The 21,167-nt window shown below is 36.3% G+C and overlaps 1 protein-coding gene across 5 annotated transcripts in view; it reads left to right on the top strand.

The window, feature by feature from the left end:
- LOC150108648 (single-stranded DNA-binding protein 3-like) overlaps window positions 1–21,167 on the top strand; it is a 511,764-nt gene that overhangs the window by 364,071 nt on the left and 126,526 nt on the right. For all 5 annotated transcript variants that reach the window (XM_090416121.1, XM_090416119.1, XM_090416120.1 and 2 more), the window contains one exon: window positions 17,355–17,414. In XM_090416121.1, the coding sequence (XP_090272247.1) occupies window positions 17,355–17,414 (60 nt within the window). The remainder of the gene's footprint in view (window positions 1–17,354; window positions 17,415–21,167) is intronic.

Raw genomic sequence — 21,167 nt, 5'->3', positions numbered from 1 at the left:
AGATCTTACAAAATCGAATTTAAATATTTAAATGGATCTGAGAGCTGGGTCAGAAGTAAAACACTTGACCAAAGACTAGAGACTGCAGATATGAGAGTCCTGAGAAAGATTATAGGCGTGAACAGATGGCATCAATGGCAGTATCATATTAAAAATGAGGATATTAGGAAAGAACTTGACATTGTCAGCATCCAGGAATGCGTTAGCAGAGCTAATCTCAGGTGGTATGGTCACTTAAACAGAATGGGCGAGGAAAGATTAGCAAAACAAGTGTTCTCTGCCAGGTTGGCAGGAAAACGACCGAGAGGAAGACCAAGATATAGGTGGATTGATACGGTACAAAGTGCTTTAGATGATAGAAATATAAGATCTGATAATATTGGAGTGTTGACAAGTAACAGACTGATTTGGAGGAAAATTGTAGATAGGAAATTAATAATGATGTAATTTTTTTCATGTAGTACTATCATATCCTGTACACCCCTTGAGGGTACATGGCAGGAATTTGATGATGATGATGATGAAATATTAGATTTATTTAAATATTAGATTTAATAGATTAGATAGATTCGCATTGGGAAAAATTATGTAATCAAACTAGTATAGCCAAATATGAAGAAATTTGTGAATGTATAAATATATCACTCACGGAAAGAGAACAGTAGAAAAACTATTTTACCAATTATATAAAAGCGAAGAAGAAATAAAAATGTCTGAAATACCACAGCCAGAAAACACAAATGAAATTGAAATAAATAATAATTTAAGAAAATCAGCCATCTCAAAATTGCAAAATAGGAAATCATCTGGAACTATAATGAAATGCTAAAATATAGGGGTAAAAAATGACTGAAAACATGAAAAATTTAATTAAACATATCTTCAAGAAAAGACAGATTCTCAATGAATGGTGAATGTATATTACAATACCAATATTTAAAAAGGGAACACAATCTGAACCCAAAAACTATTGAGGAATAAACTTACTGTGCATCACTAAAAATATGTTTATGAATTATCAAAAAATAATTAGAATCAAGAATAAATTATAATGAAGAACAATGAGGATTCCAAAAGGGAATTTAATGTACTGATATATTTGTTATAATGCAAATAACTGTTTTATTGACTTAGAGAAGGCTTTTGACAATCAGATTACAGGATGTCCTGAAAGTACTAGCATCAAAGATATATGAACAAAAAACGAATGTGTAAAATATACACAAAAAATATAAGAGAAGGAATCAGATCAGGTGATTCTTTAAGTCCATGTTTATTTGACATCATCATGAATGAAATAATAATAGAATTTAGGAAACAAATTAAATGAAATAAATTAAAAAAAAAGAATTAAATTTAGTTAGATATGCAGATGATGTAGTATTATTTGCAAAAAATGATCACCTCCAAAAAGCAGTTATTCAAACTCCAACAGATATGCAGCAATTTTAACATGCAAATATCGACAGAAAATTCAAAATTAATAGTACAGTCATCCCTCGACTTAAGTCCTTTCGAAGATACGTCCGTGATCCCATAAGCGAATAAATAAAATTTTCGTCTATACTTTCGAACAAGATGCAAGCGAGTGGAAGGTAAAGCATGCACAGTGGCAACAGCGCTTTCAACAGCAACCTCCCTTGGCCTAGACTTTTGTGTGACACAAAAGTCTTGCCTTTTGTGTCACAAAAGCGATCTCTGCTTGCCTACTCTTACTCTGAGTAATGCACAAATCATCAGACAGAATCTGATCTCTGTCTTAGACTAACATTTATCTAAATTCTCTCCTGGATATACACATCACAACACATCAGTAATTTTCTTAGCATACAAAAAAACTGGACATTCTCTTTTGTCAAGATGCTATTTTACACCCTCCTAACTTTAATTCTATACAAAACCCAAATCCACCCACCCTTAGAATACTGCTCACCTGTTTGTAGCGATGCACTTACAATTACCCTAAAAATCTTTGAATTTGTTAAGAGGTAAGCAATTTGGCTCATAGATGATCCCTCTCTTACTTGATTCACTTCAGCCTTCTCACAGACTCAGTGTGTCAGCATTGTGTCTGCTCTAAAGGTATTTCAATAGTCATTGGCCAACAGAAAATGGATTAATGATGGTTGTCAGTTCAGTGAAGCAACAGCTGCCCAGCATCCCTTTTCAATGCAGCTGCAAACATGTTGAACATATTTCTCTTCTTCTTCCTCTTTTATTCCGTTTATTTTTGTCTCCTGGAACCTTCCTTGTGAAGTACTGAGACATTTCCTAGCTTACTTAAGACTTCCGTTCCACAAACTTAACTGTTAATCACACTTATTGGTTAGGTGTTTACAGTACATGTATACAGTAGTACTTGAACTTGTTTTAAATCTTACTTTTGTTAGTCTCATTCCCATTATGCACACACAAATTAGATGTTGTTATGTGATTCTTAATGCAAAATAATATGATAAAGTATATTATGAGAAAGTAGAAAAAAATGTTTAATTTAGCCAACCTCCATATGAAATTATCCAGAGATGACTGAACAGCAGCTTTTTAATTCTCTTCATGAAGCTCTCTATAACAGACTTAACTAGAATACATCCTCTAATTTCTATGTCCACCATATTAAATTTCTATCTCTAATTTCATCCTCTAATTTCTATGTCCACCATGCTGGCAAAATGTTAAAAACATTTTGTCAGCATTATCCAGAAATTTTCATCATGAAAAAGCATTTTCATGATGCTTTCAAAAGGCAAGTCCCCTTGCAGGGAACTTTTGATGGTTGCCACGACACAAAAATCAACTTCAAAATTTTCTGAATATGCAATAGAATGCATAATATACGTCATTCAGAATTTTTAAAAAGACAATTATTAGATAAGTACTAGATAATTATTTTTTTCTTTATAATATTCATTTTCATCTCTAGATCAATTTTGGTGCACTTATGCATGTGTTCGCTTTTTCCATTGCCCTTTTTTTTTCTTTTTTTTTTACTCTATTCCAGTGCCCACATAAAGCTATGAAAGTGTGTGAATACAATATGCAACACATTTGTGTCATTAATAAGGAAGACATACACATGTACCACATATGCTATCTTCCTAGCAGACAGCATATGCAGTGCATGTCACCTAACTGCTGTTAGTAATGCATGTGCAGTAAGTAAAATTTTTATAATTCAGATTTTTTTCATAGCCCTTTCAGGGTAATTTTTGTAAGTTCAAATTTATACAAGTCTGGGATTTCCTGTATTCCCTATTTCCCTGAAGAGGGGGGGGGAGTAACTTTCTATCTCAGTGGGATCAATATAAAAAACAAACTAGATTATGAGAATCGTCATGTTAACTAACATTCATGCCATGGGGTGATGGGTTGTATGGAGAAAAAAAGTTAATACAATGTGGTATTGGTCAAGACACATCTGACACAGGCCTTGTACTACAACTATATAACAAGAGTGAGATGAATAAAGTAGGAAGGAAATAGATTAACAGTGAATTAGGGACGCAGTTTAAGAAAGGAAGAGTGCAGAGAGGAGATTGGCCATTTATGCCAGAGAAAATTCAGTGAAATTCCTTAACTTTTGGTATGCAAAAGAAAGAATAAATATGGAAGGATAATGTGATAGATGATTATGGTAGCAAAGTGACTATGGCAAAGGATATAGTGACATTTTTAATGAGCAGTTTGTATGTGTATATTATACTGTGAATGATGCCAAGCAACATTTAGAGGGGAATCAAATGATATAGAGACTAAGGGACTAGAAATGACAAATCACTACATTTTTTGAGAACATGCAAAAGAACATGTTATACCCTTGACATGGTTGTTTATCATTCTTAAGGAGTAGAATGAAGGCAAAATAGTGCTGGTATTAAAAATAGCTAGAAGTTTCCTGTTTTAGACCAGTATGTATATTTGCAGTTGTAATTAAGATATTATGAGAAATTAGGACCAGATTATTAGGATTTCTATGATGGTCAGCACAGGTTTTTTTAAAGGTAATGTTACTTTAGCTATCCAGTCATTTTATGATAGTGATGAATATATTAGATATGGGAGACTTCTATATGATGATATTCACAGAGGCATTTGGTAGATTACAGAAACAAGTTAGTGTACAAGATGGAGAAGATGGATAATAGGTTGGTCAGAGAAATAGGAGTTTCTCTCTGAACAATACCAGAAAGTTGAGGTGTTTTGCAGGGTTCTATTCTTGGTGCCATACTGTTTTAATTTATTTGTTAATGATATTTCATAGGAATATTCATCCAAAGTTGCTGATATTTGTTGATGATGAAAAGTTGGGGAGTTACAAGGAGTGATGTTGATGTCAGTTCCCTTCAGGAAGATTTAAATAGACTTTCATCATCATGAACCATAGGCTCACTGCCCATTGATGTCTGATGCCTGTTTCACTATCTTCTTCCACCTTTCTTTGTCCAGTGCACAGTGTCGCAGTTTTTGTACACCCATTCCACACCAGTCTTTTATATCGTCTATCCATTCTCTGTATGGTCTACCTCTTCTGTTTAAACCACCCAAAATACCAAACATAAATGTCTTTATCTTCTGGACCTCACTCATTCTACAGATGTGTCCAAATAATTGCAGCTTCCGTTTTATAATCTTCTGCATTAGATTCTGTTTTGGTTGTATCTTCTGATAGAGTTCTGATCACTTTACTTTTCATTGGTGATTTTCTGTACCCATCCTATTCTTAGAATCTTCCTGTAACAAGTTCTTTCAAATGCCAAAATTCTTTTTCTTGATTCTTTATTTATTTATTTATATATATGGATCTGAAACGTGGATAATAACCCACGTTTCAGATCCGTAGAGTACACCACTGAAGATACATGTTTCCAGTACTCTTAGTTTTGTTTGCAGACTGATCACTTTACTTTTCCAGATGTTATCCATAGCCTTCAGATTTGTTCTTCCCTTTGCAATCCTGATCTTTATTTCTTTTTTACAGTCCAAGTCATATGTCATATATCAGTTCCATCCACTTGTATCTTTTGTTTCATGTTCTTCTCACCAAATACCATTGTCTTTGTTTTTTCCAAGTTCAATAACAAGTCCAAATCTCTTCCCTTCCTCATTTAACAGTTTCAGTGTTTTTCGTAGTTCTCTTTCGTCTTCTTCAATAATAACAATGTCATCTACAAATCTGAGATTGTTAGTTCTCATTCCGTGTACAGATATTCCTTTGGCATCTTCCTTCAATTTGTCCATTGCTCTGTCTAAATGTGCGATGAAAATGCTTGGTGATATTGGGTCTCCCTGTCTAGTACCTCTGCTTGTTTTAAACCATTTCCCCAAATCATCACCTATTCTAACTGCTGCAGCTGCCTTCTGATAAACATCTTTTAATATAGCTATTAGTTTTTTATCAATTCCATAGGATTTCAGAACTGCTAATGTCACTTTCTGGTCAATACTGTCAAATGCTTTTTGAAAATCAACAAAGCAAGTATATATGTTTTTGTTTTTTCTCTTAGCTTTCTCTGCTATTAACCTCATTGTCAAAATCTGTTGAATTGTAGTTCTATCATTCCTAAATCCTGCTTGCTCGTCTGCAAGGTATGCTTCCAATTGTGTTCTCAATCTTTCTGTCAATATGATCATCATCACTTTACCAAGGTGACTTATCAAGGCAATTGTTCTATAATTTTTACATTCTAGCTTATTTCCTTTCTTGTATAATGTTACTAATATTGATTTCACCCACTCCTCTGGCATTTTCCCTTCTTTCCATACCCTATTACATAGTTGGTGCATTTCTGTAACCATACTTTCACCACCATATTTAATCATTTCTCCAGTAATGTTATCGTTACCAGGACTTTTGTTGTGTTTTAGCCATCTTATTGCTTTTTCTACCTCTCCTCTTAAAATGTCCATATCATACTCATTACCTGGTGGTGATATCTGCTTCAATTCTTCAGTCAGTTTCCCAATGCTATCTGAATCTAGTTTTTCTTTATGTTACTCACTACAGTATCTTGTCCACCACTGTACAATTTTTTCTTTATTCAACAATACTTTGCCTTTTTCATCTTTAATTGTGGTCTGTTTTGGTTGCCACTTTCTATTAATGGTTCTGATCATTTTGTATACCTCCCTTGTTTTATGCTCTCCATAGTACTGTTCTATATTGTTGCATTGGGTTTCTAACCATTTCATCTTATCCATTCTGACTGCTTTCTTCACCTCATTACACTTTCTTCTATATTGCTCTTCTATTTGTTCTGATGTATCCCTTCTTATCTTCAACATTCTTTTCTCCTGTACTAACTTCAGTGTTTCTTGTGTAATCCATTTCTCCTTGATCTTCTCTTCTTCTGGTACTGTTTCTTCAACTGCATCTTCTATCGCCTTCATTACTCTTTTCACTCTTTTTGAGTTTTTTTTCTTTCTCCACACTTTTAAGTTTCTCTTCCTATTTCTGCTTCACTTATTCGTGCTGTATCTCTTCTATTCTGATGTTGGGGTTTATATTTCTTTTTTAATTTCACCTTGATGTTTGCAATCACTAAACTATGGTCCAAGCCTATATCCGCTCCTTGAAAAGTTTGACATTGCTGTACTGATGTTATCCATCATCTTTTAATCATAATCATATCAATCATGTTTTTGGTTTTCCCATCATTTGATCGCCACGTCCATTTTCTACACTCCTTTTGTTGGAATCTTGTGTTACAGATCATCATCTCGTGGTCCACAGCATTCTAACAATTTTTCACCTCGTTCATTTCTTTCTCTGAAACCATATTTACCCATGACTCTTTCCCAACCATCATTATCTTTTCCAACTTTGGCATTCCAATCTCCTTCAATAATTAGCACATCTTGCTTTGGTATTGTTTCTATTGTCTCTGTCAGATCTTTGTAGAATAAGTCAATATCCTCATCTGTGCTGTCAGATGTGGGTGCATATATCTAGACTATTGATATGTTGAATGGCTTTGCCTGAAATCTTGCTACTATGATTTGTTCATTAACTGTAGCCTAACAGTGCCTCTCAAGCTCTTTTGCTAAGAACGAAGCCAACTCCTGCTTCGTGCATGGTGTCATGTCCTGACCATATTACTTCGCATCCATTGATCTCTCCAGATGATGTCCATCTCTTCTCTGCCAATCCTAGTATATCCCACCAATATCTCTTCATTTCCTCACAAAGTAGTTCTAATTTTCCTGACATCCAGAGTGTCCACACATTCCACGTTCCTACTGATAACAGTTCTGTTAGTTTCTGTTTCCTTTCAGTATCCCACTTTTTGATCCAACTCCGATCGCTCGATTGGTATCGCGGGCCTTGTTTATCCGGGCAACACCTGAGCCAGCATGTCGTAGCTGTTGATTGTATAGGCATCAGATAACAATCATGTTTTTTCTTTATGGTCAGAGCATCGACACTCATCTGACCGACCCTCCTCCTCCTTTATCCAGGCTTAGGACTGGTATAAGACCCCTAAGGATCCCATGGCGGAGTTTGAAATAGACTTTGAGGTTTGTCAAATGCATGAGCAGGATTACAGTTCTAATGTTAATAAATGCAAGGTGATGTTGCACCTTGGAGTAAAAAGGTAGAGTTCTTTGAATTATGAATAGCACAAAGGCCACATAGTATATTGGTGCAGTTTGGAACCAAATTAAATTAAAGATGCCAAGAAATTATATTCTTGGTTTGATCCTTATCCAAGTGTAAGCAAAGTTTGTACGTGAAGTATCTTCACGACTGGGCTACTCGTATATAGAGGCTGACTTCACATCAGTTGCCTTAGTATCCCATGATGCAAAGAAAACACATCCTTTAGGGTGTGCATAATGCTATGTACAACTAGTCCAGTCACAACTAAACTACTTGTATATAGCATTGATACTTCACAAGCAAACTTTGTTTGCTTACACTTGGATAAAGAATTAAACCAGTAATATAATTTCTTGGCATCTTTAATTTATAGTATAACCAACTGAAAAAACTTTCAATATCTATCTCTGATCCAGAGTAGTTTAATAATCTGGTAATACACCTTTGCACTACTCATATATGGGAAATATATGACTTCTGCATTTCTTCAACTTCAATGATCATTGATTTGATCTATGGGATTTCACATTTAGGTTCTAGGACCAGCCTTTTAAACTTTAAGTTTTGATAATTGATAGACATAGACATGGAAAATCTGATAGACAAGACAAAGTTTGAGGATGTTTATCAGGAATTTATCCGCTTGGGTGAGGTGCTTAGTAGTAGGTGGCTGGGAAAAGTAAAACTCTATGACACATTTCCCCCCAAAAAAATTGTCACAGATGACAATCTGGGTAACATGATGGCAATAGACATCGGACAGCGAAGCTCGGGTCAGTCACTAGATCCTGAGAATGCGCAAATACCCCAACACAATGCCCACCATATATTGGATACAGCTGATGCAGAAGAAGAATTCTAAACCATTAAAACTAAAAAAAGGAAAATTTCTGTTACTAGAGAATTACCCAAAACAGTAGAAATGGAGACTGATATTAATACAAATACTAAAGAAAGAATACCCCATTTGTTACTTCACTCCGAACTCTAGAAATATCATTTACGAAAGCCACTAATACAGAAGAAGGAATTCTTAATCAGCCAAAAACTTCCACCGATTACAGACAACTAACTAAATTTCTGGATAATAACAACCTTCCCTACCACACATTTGCACTCAATAGTGAAAAGAACCTTAAAGTTGTACTCAGAGGGGTAACAGAGTCCATTACAACAGATTTCAAGAAGATCTCCAAAACAAAGGCTTCGGTCCTACAAAAGTTAGCTGAATGCACAGACCTGATGAAACCCCATATCCTCTAATATTGGTAGAGATCAGTAAAGACCAGAAACATATCTACAATCTACAGACTATTTGTGATTTAGTCATAAAAACTGAATCGCTAAAACATAAACAAACAATGATGCAATGTCATTGCTGTCAAAAGTTTGGCCACTCACAATGCTGCTGCGAAGCAGATTACCGATGTGTTAAATGTGTGGCAAACATGCAACCAATGAATGCCAAAAAAAACAGCCTACAACCAGCAAAGTGTGCAAATTACGGAGGTCCACACCCCTGCAAACTATAGTGACTGCATAGCATTTCCTCAAAACCAAAAGACTCAACTCCAAACCAACAAACCTGTACAAGAACACACATCCTCCCATCAAACTACAATCTCCACAACGGACGGAAGGATGTATGCTGATGTTACAAGACCAACCTACTTAAAAGATCCAAAACCAAAACAGTCACAGTAAACCAAGAAACCTCTCCTACAGAAAATAACAAGCCATATAGGAGAAATGCTTGCTGAACTCTGGCAAACCAACCCAACTCAAGAAGCTAAGGATATCATCTTAAGACACACTCAGAAGATTCCGACGACATCATTAGTTTTTCTGTTACATAGAAGAGCTTAGAAAAGTTGGAGGATGGACCGACTTTCAGTTGTTAGTCTTGCTCCGTAATAAACTGGTGGGGAAGGCAAAAACCTTCCTTTACTCCTCTCCCATCCTCAAAGATACCCTAGATTACTCTCGCTTTAAGACAGTCCTGATTTCTCAGTTCTCCAAACTGGGAAGTTTAGAACCAAATTTGTGGAAACTCCAGAGGTGCACACAGAAGGATAGGGAGAGTGTAGCCAAATTTCACAACAGATTACTAACAGTGGCAAGTACCCTGAGTGTCCAAGGTGAAGAAAAGCCTCACCTGGACTGGGCCATCTTCCAGCATTTCAGACAGGGAGTCAAAGCAGAATTAAAAGAGACTGCATTTAACTAAAGGTTGACCAATCTATGTGACTGGTACATTGCTGCCAAAGAACATGAAATTCTTGGAGACCTCCGTCCCACAACTGTTCCAGGTCTAGTCTATGTAGTCGAAGAGAAAGGAAATCCAGAAAAGAGGCGTGAACAAATCAAAGAAAATAGGGAAAAGAGAGAAAGACCTTAAGGTGAGAGAAGGGATTGAAGAGGGTGATAGACCATTGATAAAAAAATTGACAGGGTCCTATGCTGATACAGATAATATCAAGGCCTTGGTCAGACAAGAAATAGGAATTCTCTAAAAGCCTATTATGGATCGGTTGGATGAGGTGATGACACAACTGGAAACTTTGTCTGTAAGGACCCCAGATCCTAGTCATAGCAGAACTGAAGAAACCACTAGGTTAATACGAGAAGAAGTTGAGCATCTACAAAGACCCCTTCTTGATCGGTTGGATTCAGTAACGCAGAGGCTATTAGAAATCACCTCCTAACAAGCAACAGTAAATTCTCTGCGTCAATGGAGAACTATTGATCTGAGCAATGGTAGAGAACCCCCAAGGTGCTTCAAGTGCAACAAGATTGGGCACCTTGCTCGTGGCTGTTATGTAAATAGGAAACACTTCGGTAAGGGCCATAATGGAGAGTTAAACTCACACACTTATATGAGCAGAGTATGGAATAAAGGGCAAGGAAAGAAGGAGCAGCCTAATGAATTGATGGTGATAGCCAGTGCATGTGGAAAACAGTGCAATGCCTTGCTGGACACTGGAACCCAGTCGTCCATCATGTCTGAGAACTTCTTTACGACAATACAGCCCTATATTAAGGATAATATCACCCATCTCAGGCGACATGTGAGAATATCAGGTGTTACAACCTCTAGCACTCACGCTTCAAGATCGGTGAATCTCAAGATATACCTACCAGAATTCAAGTTGTGTGTTTGGGAAGAGTTTCTGGTCCTGTCAGGGTCCTCTCTCCCACACATTAAACTGATTCTGGGTAATGATTTCCTGTCAGGGTATAAATTTAGGTTTGATTATATAAGGAGGGAGACATACCTGCTAGAAAGGAAGCAGATCAAAGGAAAAGGCCACAATCCTCGTCTAGGAGAAAGCCTTAATATAAATGCCCCTGCAAGTAAGAAGAATAATGTTATATGTCAAGGAGAGCAGGAGAATCCAGTCTCAGACAGACAGTTCTCCAGGTACACTCAGTTTGGAGAGGGCATTGGGGCAAGTATACCAAATGAACGAATGTCAACCAGGGTGGGGGAAAGGAACTATGAGAACCAGAATCAAGACAGGATACGAGAACAAACCAGGTATAACCTTTGGCCCTGACAAAATGGTAAGGTAGACCACAGGAATTGAGTTTATCCCCTGAGTGAACATACCTCTGATGAAAGGATCTTAACCTGGGATGCATCTCGGACAGCTAACCGAGGTGCGAAAGAAGGTATAAGTAGGACAAATCGGAGAAGGAAACTTAAAAAGAAAAAACACAGTCAGGATAAAGCACATAGCAGAATTCAGTGCCTACAATTTACCAGGTGTTTCTTCAATAAGCAGCAAGTTCCTGAAGGAATAAGGAGAGAAGGAATAGAAAGTTTGTCAGTTGACAGGAAGGAATCCAAGGGGATGAATTACACCATAATAGAAAGCTAAATGACAATGCTGTCAAAAACAAGGGCACACTTTACTTCTATAATCTGGGGAATCCAAAGCATGAAGAGTGGATAAGGAGCAGGAAATCCTTGACAAAAATTGGAACCCCAGATGTAAGAAAAAATTTATGAAAAAATTTTTTAAGGAGGGAGGGAACCTTTGTTAAATTTGGGATCTTTGTAAACTTCATAGGAGAATTCACTTGATCACAATTTAACAAGTAGAAACCTCAATAAGAAAATCGTGCTTGCATCTAAGTATAAAATGAAATAAATATATTGAAAAGAATAATTATTAACTCGTATAAGAACATTGATTGTATAATATTAGAAGAATGAGATAATTAATTTACAGTATTTAGTTATAAGAATTTTGCATGTAAAGGCTTGCTTGTTATACACTGGAAACAAGAGTTTGTGAGTTATGCTAGTTCTTAGAAAAAATAGGTGAGCTGATAGAGTTTGATAAAGCTGACTCATAGGGTTACCTAGAACCGAAGTGAAGTCCAAGGTCATGGTTCCCGATTTAGACACTGCCGCAGGTCAGTCGCGTGCACACAGCCCCACCAAAAATGGAAAGTTCAGAAGGGAGATGCCACCCTCACAGGTTACGAGAAACGTATCCTAATGTCGGGGGGGGGGGAGAGAAAATTAATTGCAGAAGGTGCCGGTAGGGTCATAATATAAAAGGGTTAGGGAACCCCCCCCCCCCCCAGGAGGTCTTTTGCCAGTTTTCATTTGGAGGTTACCTTATGCAGTTTCCAGAGTGCCAGTCAGGAGTCCCCTCCGTCTGCCACGACATGGAATATTTGTAAGTGGGATTTAGGTCCCATTTTCCTACCATCGAGAACGAAGGATGCCACATGGTCAGGAAGAAAGGTATTTACCGCATACTAAGCCAACCCTAGTCTAAAGGAAGGAGACTATCAGTGGAAATTGTGGATATCCTCATGGCAAATCTGATGACTGCAGAACAACATATAGATCGTGTTTCCTTAGAAGAAGCCTGATATGCTGCAACCGAGATGGTCCTTGTGTTCCGAAGCACCCCAAATATGTCCCACTACAGAAGGAAATTTTCTTCAGGAATCGCAGACAAGTAACGTCTAGTAGAAGAGTTTCATCAAATGGTATTGTGAAAGGTTTTATGTTAATTCTGTTAATTTAATATGGCTGTAATTGTAATTCGCATTACTAAGCAATTGAAGGACTTGAATGAGAGTTGAACTAGGACTTTAGCTCACTTAATAGTATAGAGAAAGAGGGAACTAGTTTATCAGTATTACTGAACGAGCGATTGTGTGTATAGATACTAGTCTATGTAATTTACCCTTAACTGAGAAAGGTCAAGAGAATTGAATGTGGCATTCATTGTAGCAACGGAATTGCTAAGCCCACATAACTCTTGTAAATTAATGTGTGTAATCCAATTGTGTCTAATTGAATTATTATGTCATATTATTGTGCTTAAGCGGGTGAAAGATTTAAGGCAACTTAATCATTGATGGGAAAGCCCCTTTATCTTGTGTGTGTAGAGTCCTTTATGGAGGCATAACAGTTTATCCCACGTGCTAGTGTGAAATTCTCAAATTTTATATTTTGCTTATCTTATTAACATTGTATAATCTTAGTATTGAATTGTAGTTTTTAGAATTTAATGTATTGTATTGTTATTATTATAATTATGGCTATTTTGCCTGCTTCAGTTTAGGAGTGCCCCTGTTTAAATGCCATTGGCTATTTACTCATGGATTCTTAGGGCATTGTAGATGTAAATTTACCAAAAAGTATATGTAGCATAAGGAAGAGAAATTTACACATACCTTTTTCCATATTCTATATACTGTTAAAAAATCTGTCATCTTATCACAATTCATAAATGCTTCCAAATTTTCAACCAATCAGAATAGTCTAAACGCAGAAATAAAAAAACTAACACAGATCTTCATAAATCGCAACTATCCTACACAACTGATTAACTACGCAAACAGGATGGCAAAAAACCGCCAAAACAATCCAAGTACCAAAACGAACTTCCCAACACAAAAAATTATCAAACTACCATACACCCAAAACACATACAAAGCCTATAAATACATCTTCAAACATACTGACTACAAACTGGTATTCACCAAAAACTGGCAAATCTCCTAAAACCCACCAAACCTCACACAGAAAGAAATATTTGAACATCACAATGTAGTCTATAAATTTCCCTGCCAAAAAGACTGTGATATCACCTACACAGGTTCCACCATCAGGTCTTTATGGGCAAGACTACAAGAACACTTCTGTGATTGTAACATCCCTATTCCTGAACATTTAAACACTAAAAAATGTAACATCAAAAAGAAAAATCGAATACAAAGCACAGGAAAAACGGAAATAGCTGTTCACGCCCTTGAACAAAAATATACCCCACAGATTGACAAGGCCATCATAGTAGACAGACAAGACAATGAAACAATGCTTAGAATATTGGAAACAATAGCCATAAAATGTGATGACGCGAACTCTATCAACATACACAGGCCCTACATAATCTCCGAGGTTTGGAAGCTTCACAACATAAAATTGAGGTCATAACACCGACCAATAGGCGATAACACAAACACTTCAAAAACAGAAGCACCTACCCGACCTGACATAGCATCCACTTTCCCAATGTGTTCAGATGACGACCAAAAATAGTTGAAACGGACTGCACCCCGTCAACCCCCTTTTCCCCTTCCCCCTCCCTATATAAAAAATCAACCCTTTCACCTTTTCCCCACCCTATATAACATAATAATATAATATATATGTTTATATATATATTACTGAAAAAACCCGGGTTTTTCTAATTTAATTCTCCCAAATTGCGTACCCCCCCCCCTCCACACACACTCAGTAGTTTTCGGACATCGCAGAAAGAAAAGCCGCAACACCCAGAAAAAGGTATGTGTAAATTTCTCTTCCTTATGCTACATATACTTTTTGGTAAATTTACATCTACAATGTCCTAAGAATCCGTGAGTAAATAGCCAATGACATTTAAACAAGGGCACTCCTAAACTGAAGCAGGCAAAATAGCCGTAATTATAATAGTTTATTAAGAGGAGTAACATGGGAGTTTTCCCAGAAATAATATACGTATTGTATTGTATTTATGAGTTTAATAAACTTTTGCTTATCAAATATTCAGTTGTCTGAAATTGCCATTCAGTGCACCACTTGTTATAACATACAAACCTAGGGGGGGGAATAGTTAAGTTATGAGATCAAGGTTACGACTGCATGATTATTTCACTTCTAGACTTATTTAGGAATTTGCTTCTTGTTTTAGATTTCTCTATAACCTAAATATCGTAAATGGTGCAGCTTTAAAAAATAAATGTTTTAGGATACTAAGAGGAGCAAGAGTTTAGATTTCTAGTACGGAGGTGACGATAAGCAAAGAAAAAGGATAAGATATATAAAGGAAATATATAAATAAACAAGAATAGGACAAAACACACTCCACAACGCTCCAAATTTATAGAGTCTTTGAATACATCGCACAAGTATTCGAATGGCATTAACATTCTGGCGCAGTCTTCCTGGACATAACACACGCATTTGACCGAGTGTGGCACAAAATGTCTAATTTTTAAACTACACAAAGTTGGAATCTCATTTCCACTAGTTCTATTTATCAAGTCATATCTGAATAACAGAAAATCACAGGAATCAGATCCACAGAGAGGAGAGTCACAGCTGGAGTCTCTCAAAGCTCTCTGCTGTCCTCCCCCCCCCCCCCTACTCTTCTCCATATACATAGCAGATCTTCCCAAGTTGTCTCCATCCATCACCGCTCTTTTTGCCAGTATGCAATCAACCCAGGAAAAAGCTCTGCAGTACTTTTCACCAGACATAAAGCAGAACCGAACACAAGCATACAAATGTTTGGAAAAGTCATCCCTTGGCACATCTCTACCAGGTATATAGGAGTTCATCTGGATAAGCGCCTAAATTTCAAGACACACATAAATAGTGTCTCCACCAAAGCAAGTCAGACTATTGCACAGCTATATCCACTTTTGAATAGGAACAGCTTCCTAAATATAAACAACAAAATTCTCCTCTACAAATCAGTGATAAGACCTCAGATAACTTACGCCTCACCAACTTGGGGACATACATCTAAAGAGAACATCCACAGATTACAAACAATACAGAACAAATGCCTTAGAATGGCATTTAATGCCCCTTGGTTCATCAGAAACCTGCAATTACACCAAGAAGCCAACCTTCCTAATATCAAGACCTACATGACAGGCATTGCAGAAAAATTCTTCACAATCACAGATAATCACCCAAATCAACTAATTCGACAGGCAGCGGACTCTAAACCCTCAGATTGCTTCATATATAAAAAACCGAAATCCGCCATCGCTAGAGAAAACTAATACAGCTTACAATGTTCACAATGAGCAGATAAATTACCTGCAATAATCCCCTCATACTCAAGCTAAAATCAGATGAAGGGATGAAGAGTCAAGCACTTGGTCCATCTCCCAAAGAAGTTCCAAGTTCCACTTGGTATCCCTTCTGGGTCTGATTCCCACCGATGAGAACTTAATCAAGGTTGAAACCAATCAAGAGAAAGACCCAGGAGGAAATGGGCAGAAGACTTTTTAAATCCTTGAAAACGTTACAGGCAAACAGTTGTCTAACACGTGAAGCCAAGAAGAAGAAGACCAATTTGGGTAGTGGCCCTTCCTTTAATGCATAGCATTATACACATCCTCAAGAATGTATGCTTTGCATTGTGAGATACTAAGACAACTGATGTGAAATTAGCTTCTATATACAAGTAGCTCAGTTGTGAAGTTACTTTACATGTGAACTATTTGCTTACACTTGAATAAAGGTATAAACCAGGAATATCATTTCTTGGCATCTTTACTTTATAGTGTAACCAAGTGAAAAAACTTGTAACTGTGTTAGGAGATAAGTGAGATTTGAAATCTCGGAATGATGGTCTCCCAGAAACCTGAAGTTTAGAGTGCACAGTCTGCAAGTATTGCCAAGGCTACACATCACACTGTGGCTGTAATAATGGGTACACATTGACAAGTAAAGGTCAGTAGGTATTGATCATAAGGCATTGAACAAAACACATATTTATTTTTGTGTGCAGATTTGATTATCTAGTCTCAATTGTGATACAGAAACTTTGGAGAGGATCCCAAAGTGAGTGGAAAGAAATATATTTGAGGTGATATGAGAGATGTTTTAATTTGGTGAAGGGATTTTACAGAATTAATACAGTAATTATACATAGAGCAGAGTGTAAGAAAAGAAGCAGTCCCTTAAAGTGGTGAAAAAGCTTAATGAAAAGGAGTAAAGAATTATTTTTTTTAATGTTTTATTTATTATTTTTTTAAATTTTTTAATTTAATTTTTTTTTTTTCATGGAGAGTGATGGCTGAGTAGTTAGCATTTTCTGGAATGTGCTGTGAATGCTAGGAGTATGAATGAGATATGATAGATATGCTTCCCCTCAAGTGAAACAGACCTTTGATGGAGGGTTTGTTGTGATGATAATAATAATAATAATATAAATGATGTGTAAGTGTATATTTAAGCATTTGAAAATTTACAATAGGGCATTAATTTTGAGGTTTGTGTAAATTCTCTTTTTTTATTTTTTTCCCAAGGAGTCTAGAAATTTGGACTTCAGATGAACTTGTTTGAAAAATTTTTAAATCATTGTAACTCATTTTAAATAGTTAATGAACTTGGTTATAGAAAATTCCTTAAAGAAGTGTTCATATAAGTGTCACTGAGCATGACACTTGTACTTATATGAATTTCATCTTATATTTTTATTAATCTTTCTTATTTGCATTTCAGGATCATCAAGTCCGTATTCTCCCGCTAGCCACAGAATGACAGTTCCCACAGCATTAAGAGGTGAGCAAAGTGTTTCTGACTGAACACTTATTTATATTTGATAATTGGTATCATTATTAGCTTTTTTTTTATAATGAAACTTAATAAAGCTTTTTTATAATGACAAAACAACAGCTTTTAAGGTAATAAAATGTATGTAGTAGCTTTGTTATATAAATTAGTTTATTTAATAAATAAACTAATTATTGTTGAGTTTTTTTAATTCAATTTTTTTGAGCATGTGGGTGTTAAATTTGTATTTTATGTCATAATTATTTTTTTCATTCGATGCACACATATGATGGCCTGGTTGGCCATGTGGTTAATGTATCCATTCTCCAACTAGCAGGCTGTGAGGTAATGAATCTAACTATGAGTACATATGTTTGTGATTGTCTTTAGGTGGTAGATGATGAATTTCACTACCTGGTGTAAGACCACTACCCTTCTTATTAGAGGCCTGAACTGGCTTGAAAAAATTCCATGTTTGGTCTCCAAAGATAAATAAAAAATATAAAAAATAAATAATGCTAAAAAATCCTTAGCTCGCATGCAGCACTACTATACTATAGACTTTTACAACTTTTCACAAGTGGGAGATGTAAAAAAAAAAAAAAAAACACATATATATATATATAAGCTATGGTGTTACCTATTAGAATGTTTAACAAGTTTGAAAATCAGTAATATGTACATTTTTGGAAACAGGAGATGACGTTCATCATGTAGCATGAGCACCACCTTGCTCATTGAAGGACTGAAATAGCTTTAATAAGTTCAGAGTTTATTTAGGTTTTCAGACTGCCTGCTCCCTTGTCTACCCATCATTTAAATTGTAGTAACTGTCCACTCTTTCTTGAGGATGAGATATTTTTTTAAAATCTGATCCACACACAAAAGGCTACAAGACCTATAAGCACATTAGTGCCATGTGTGGGCAAGAGGAAAAGAAGAAAGGCAGAATATGTTCACATTTTCTTTGAATAGCTGAAGGTTTTATTCTTTGGGGGAAGGCAGAGTGGGGGAATGAAAGAGGAGACAGTGAAGTTGGTTTGGTGAATTTCAAGATGTAAAAGGGTGTTGATTAACAGTAGCTCTGGTTCTAATGAATTTTGGAGAAAAGTGGAGGAATGATAGTGGCCAATTCAGCAGAGCACTGGCCATGAAAGTATCTGTAGAAGAAACATATGGCAGAAACTGAACGTCTGTGAGTGAGTGAGAGAGACTGAAGTCGATATGTGAGAGAGAGGGATCATTAATTAGCCGGGTTGCCCTCTTTTGATTAGAATTGTGCAATATTACAGAGGATTTTGGTGCATTACCCATCCCAAATGTGTGAGCAATATTTCATCATAGATGAAAGACATCTACCATCTAAAGGTCTAGTTGACATTTCTTCCAATTGGGAAAGATATACTTTTGCAGCAGCAGCAATGCTTGCCTTGTTTGCCAGAGCCCCATCGGTGAAAGAAGCATTCAATGGTAGCATGAATGACATAAGTGATATGAGCTTAGCAAAAGTCTGGAATAGTGAATGTGGTATAAGTATGGTGAATAACATAGCAAAGAGTAGTAAGACAGGAAGATACCAAAGATGGTGGAACAGAAGAAGAATGAAGGAAGAATGGTAAAGAAACTAGTATGAAAGATATGAACACGAGTGAGAATAATAGAAAAAAGAATTAGTAAGGTTGAGGAGTGAATTGAGGCATGTGGAGAGTAAGAGAGGACATTTAGAAGAGATTGTTAGTTGAGGATATAAGAAGGAAGTATCAGTAGCAGATGAATCAAAGATGAATGATTATAATAGAATGGTGGAAAATAGTGTAGTGCTCACTAAGAATTCTATGGTAAAAGATGTGAAAATGGAGCAGGTGTGAGAAGTATGTCTGAGAGAAGCACCAAAGGAAGGGTGGCTGTGGAGAGGAAATGCAGAGGAGTTGACTATGCTGTTAGGAATAAATAATTTGCAAGGGAGTACAAATGAGCTAGTGGGAGAGTTGCAAGTGTTGCTAGAGACAGTGAAGCAAAGAATATGAGAGAGAGTCGAGAGATAGTAGAGAGCTGAAGAAAAGAGCATTGATTATAAATCATATGATAGCTACAATGTGCATGAATAGAGGACTTAAGTATGTGGATGTGTGATAAATTTGAAGGTAGGAGAGAGCTATTTGCTGTAGATGGTCTGCATTTAAGTGAGAGTGGTAGTGTGATGATAAATAGATTGTTGATGAGAGAGAGAGAGGAGAGTGTGTAGCCAGTCAGGGAAACAAAAACTAGACAGTGGGACTGTGAGTATAAGATAAAGGAAGAAGGAATCAAATGCTATGGATATCTTCAGTAGGAGCAACAGAATCAAAGGACTCAAATGATGGGAAGGAAAGGGGACAGCTGCCATGATATACACCCGTACAAAGGAGTATTGGGAATAAGGGTGCAGAGTTTATTATAGCATTTTTTTTTTTTTTTGAAAAAAAAAGTATTAAAGAGGAGTAGGGTATTACTGACGATTTCAAAAGCATCAGAAAATGGCCTCGAAGCCATTCTTATTGCTGTTTTCTTCATGTGGAACTTGAAGAAAAACAGCAACAGAAAACTGGAAGCAGAAAATAATGTGAGTAAGAAGATTAAATTCCTTGAGATACTTAGGGACAAGACAGATGTGTGGAATTGCAGAGCAAGGGACTATGATAAATTAAGGAAACAAATTGATGACGTGCAATGGCTTGATCACATGAAGAGGAGAGAAATCAGCAGTACTTGGGCCTAAATCAGTTACTAATGGCAATGTCAGATTGTATTCCTGAGTTAGAAGGATAAATAAAGTGGGGGGCGTCTAATGGATGAATCATGGAATTATGCAGAAACTTCTGTGAAAGAGGATGTTATGGAAGAGATATAAAGAAAAAGACATCCCTCATCAGCATGAGGAGTATAAGGTGCAGGCTAGGAAGGTGAGGAAATTGGCATTTGAAAGGTGAATGGCTGAAGAAGTAAAACAAAACCTTTGTAGAAGATAAGGTGAATATGTAATATTGACTTCAGTTGTTGCTGGAGATGATGGAACACAGCTCACATATGCTGAAGTTATAGTGTAATGGATATTTTGTTAGTGTATTTCATGGGGGATAGGAGTGGCGTTGATTAACAATAGGAAGGAGAAAAGAAGACTGACAGTTCAAGAAGGAAATGTATCAAATATTAAGTAACCTTGATGTGGTGATACACCACCCAGTCCCATGACTGGATGGGATATCACCAGATATATTATGGGAATATGTGAAAGAGCTGGCAGTGTCCTTGACGTGATTGTTCAACAAAAGTCTGGAAAAGGAATATTCCCAGAAAAGCAAGAAAAATAGTGCCACTTCATAAGGAAAAATCCAAGTGGGTAGTGTCAAACTATAGGCCAGTGTGTATAAATATAAATTACACGATAACCACAGTAATTAACTTTAATGAAAGTACAGATATTTCATACTGAAAATAACAGTATGTCATCATCAGTGTATAGAAACAAGCAAATCAAAGAACAGGAATATAAGTGTGTATGTCAGATGTAGGTGAAGGTGTTTTAGAGGCTGGTTAGAATACAAAGTTGAATTGATGAGAATGGAAATCTTTCAAGAGAACAGCATGGGTTTGTTAAGGAGAGGTGATGCTTTAGTAACTTAGTTACATTTTATAATGATGACTTGTTTATTGGACAGAGTAGATGCTTATACATCAATTTATCAGGAGTTTTTTGCTAAAGCATTTGATTGCATACCACAT

The sequence above is a fragment of the Typopeltis vanoorti genome, chromosome 3, assembly GCF_054136105.1.
Source record: "Typopeltis vanoorti isolate ZY-2024b chromosome 3, IOZ_Tvanoo_1.0, whole genome shotgun sequence".
NCBI classification, from domain to species: Eukaryota; Metazoa; Arthropoda; class Arachnida; order Uropygi; family Thelyphonidae; genus Typopeltis; species Typopeltis vanoorti.
The sequence above is the reverse complement of the archived record's forward strand: the minus strand, read 5'-3'. Positions and strand labels throughout refer to the sequence as shown.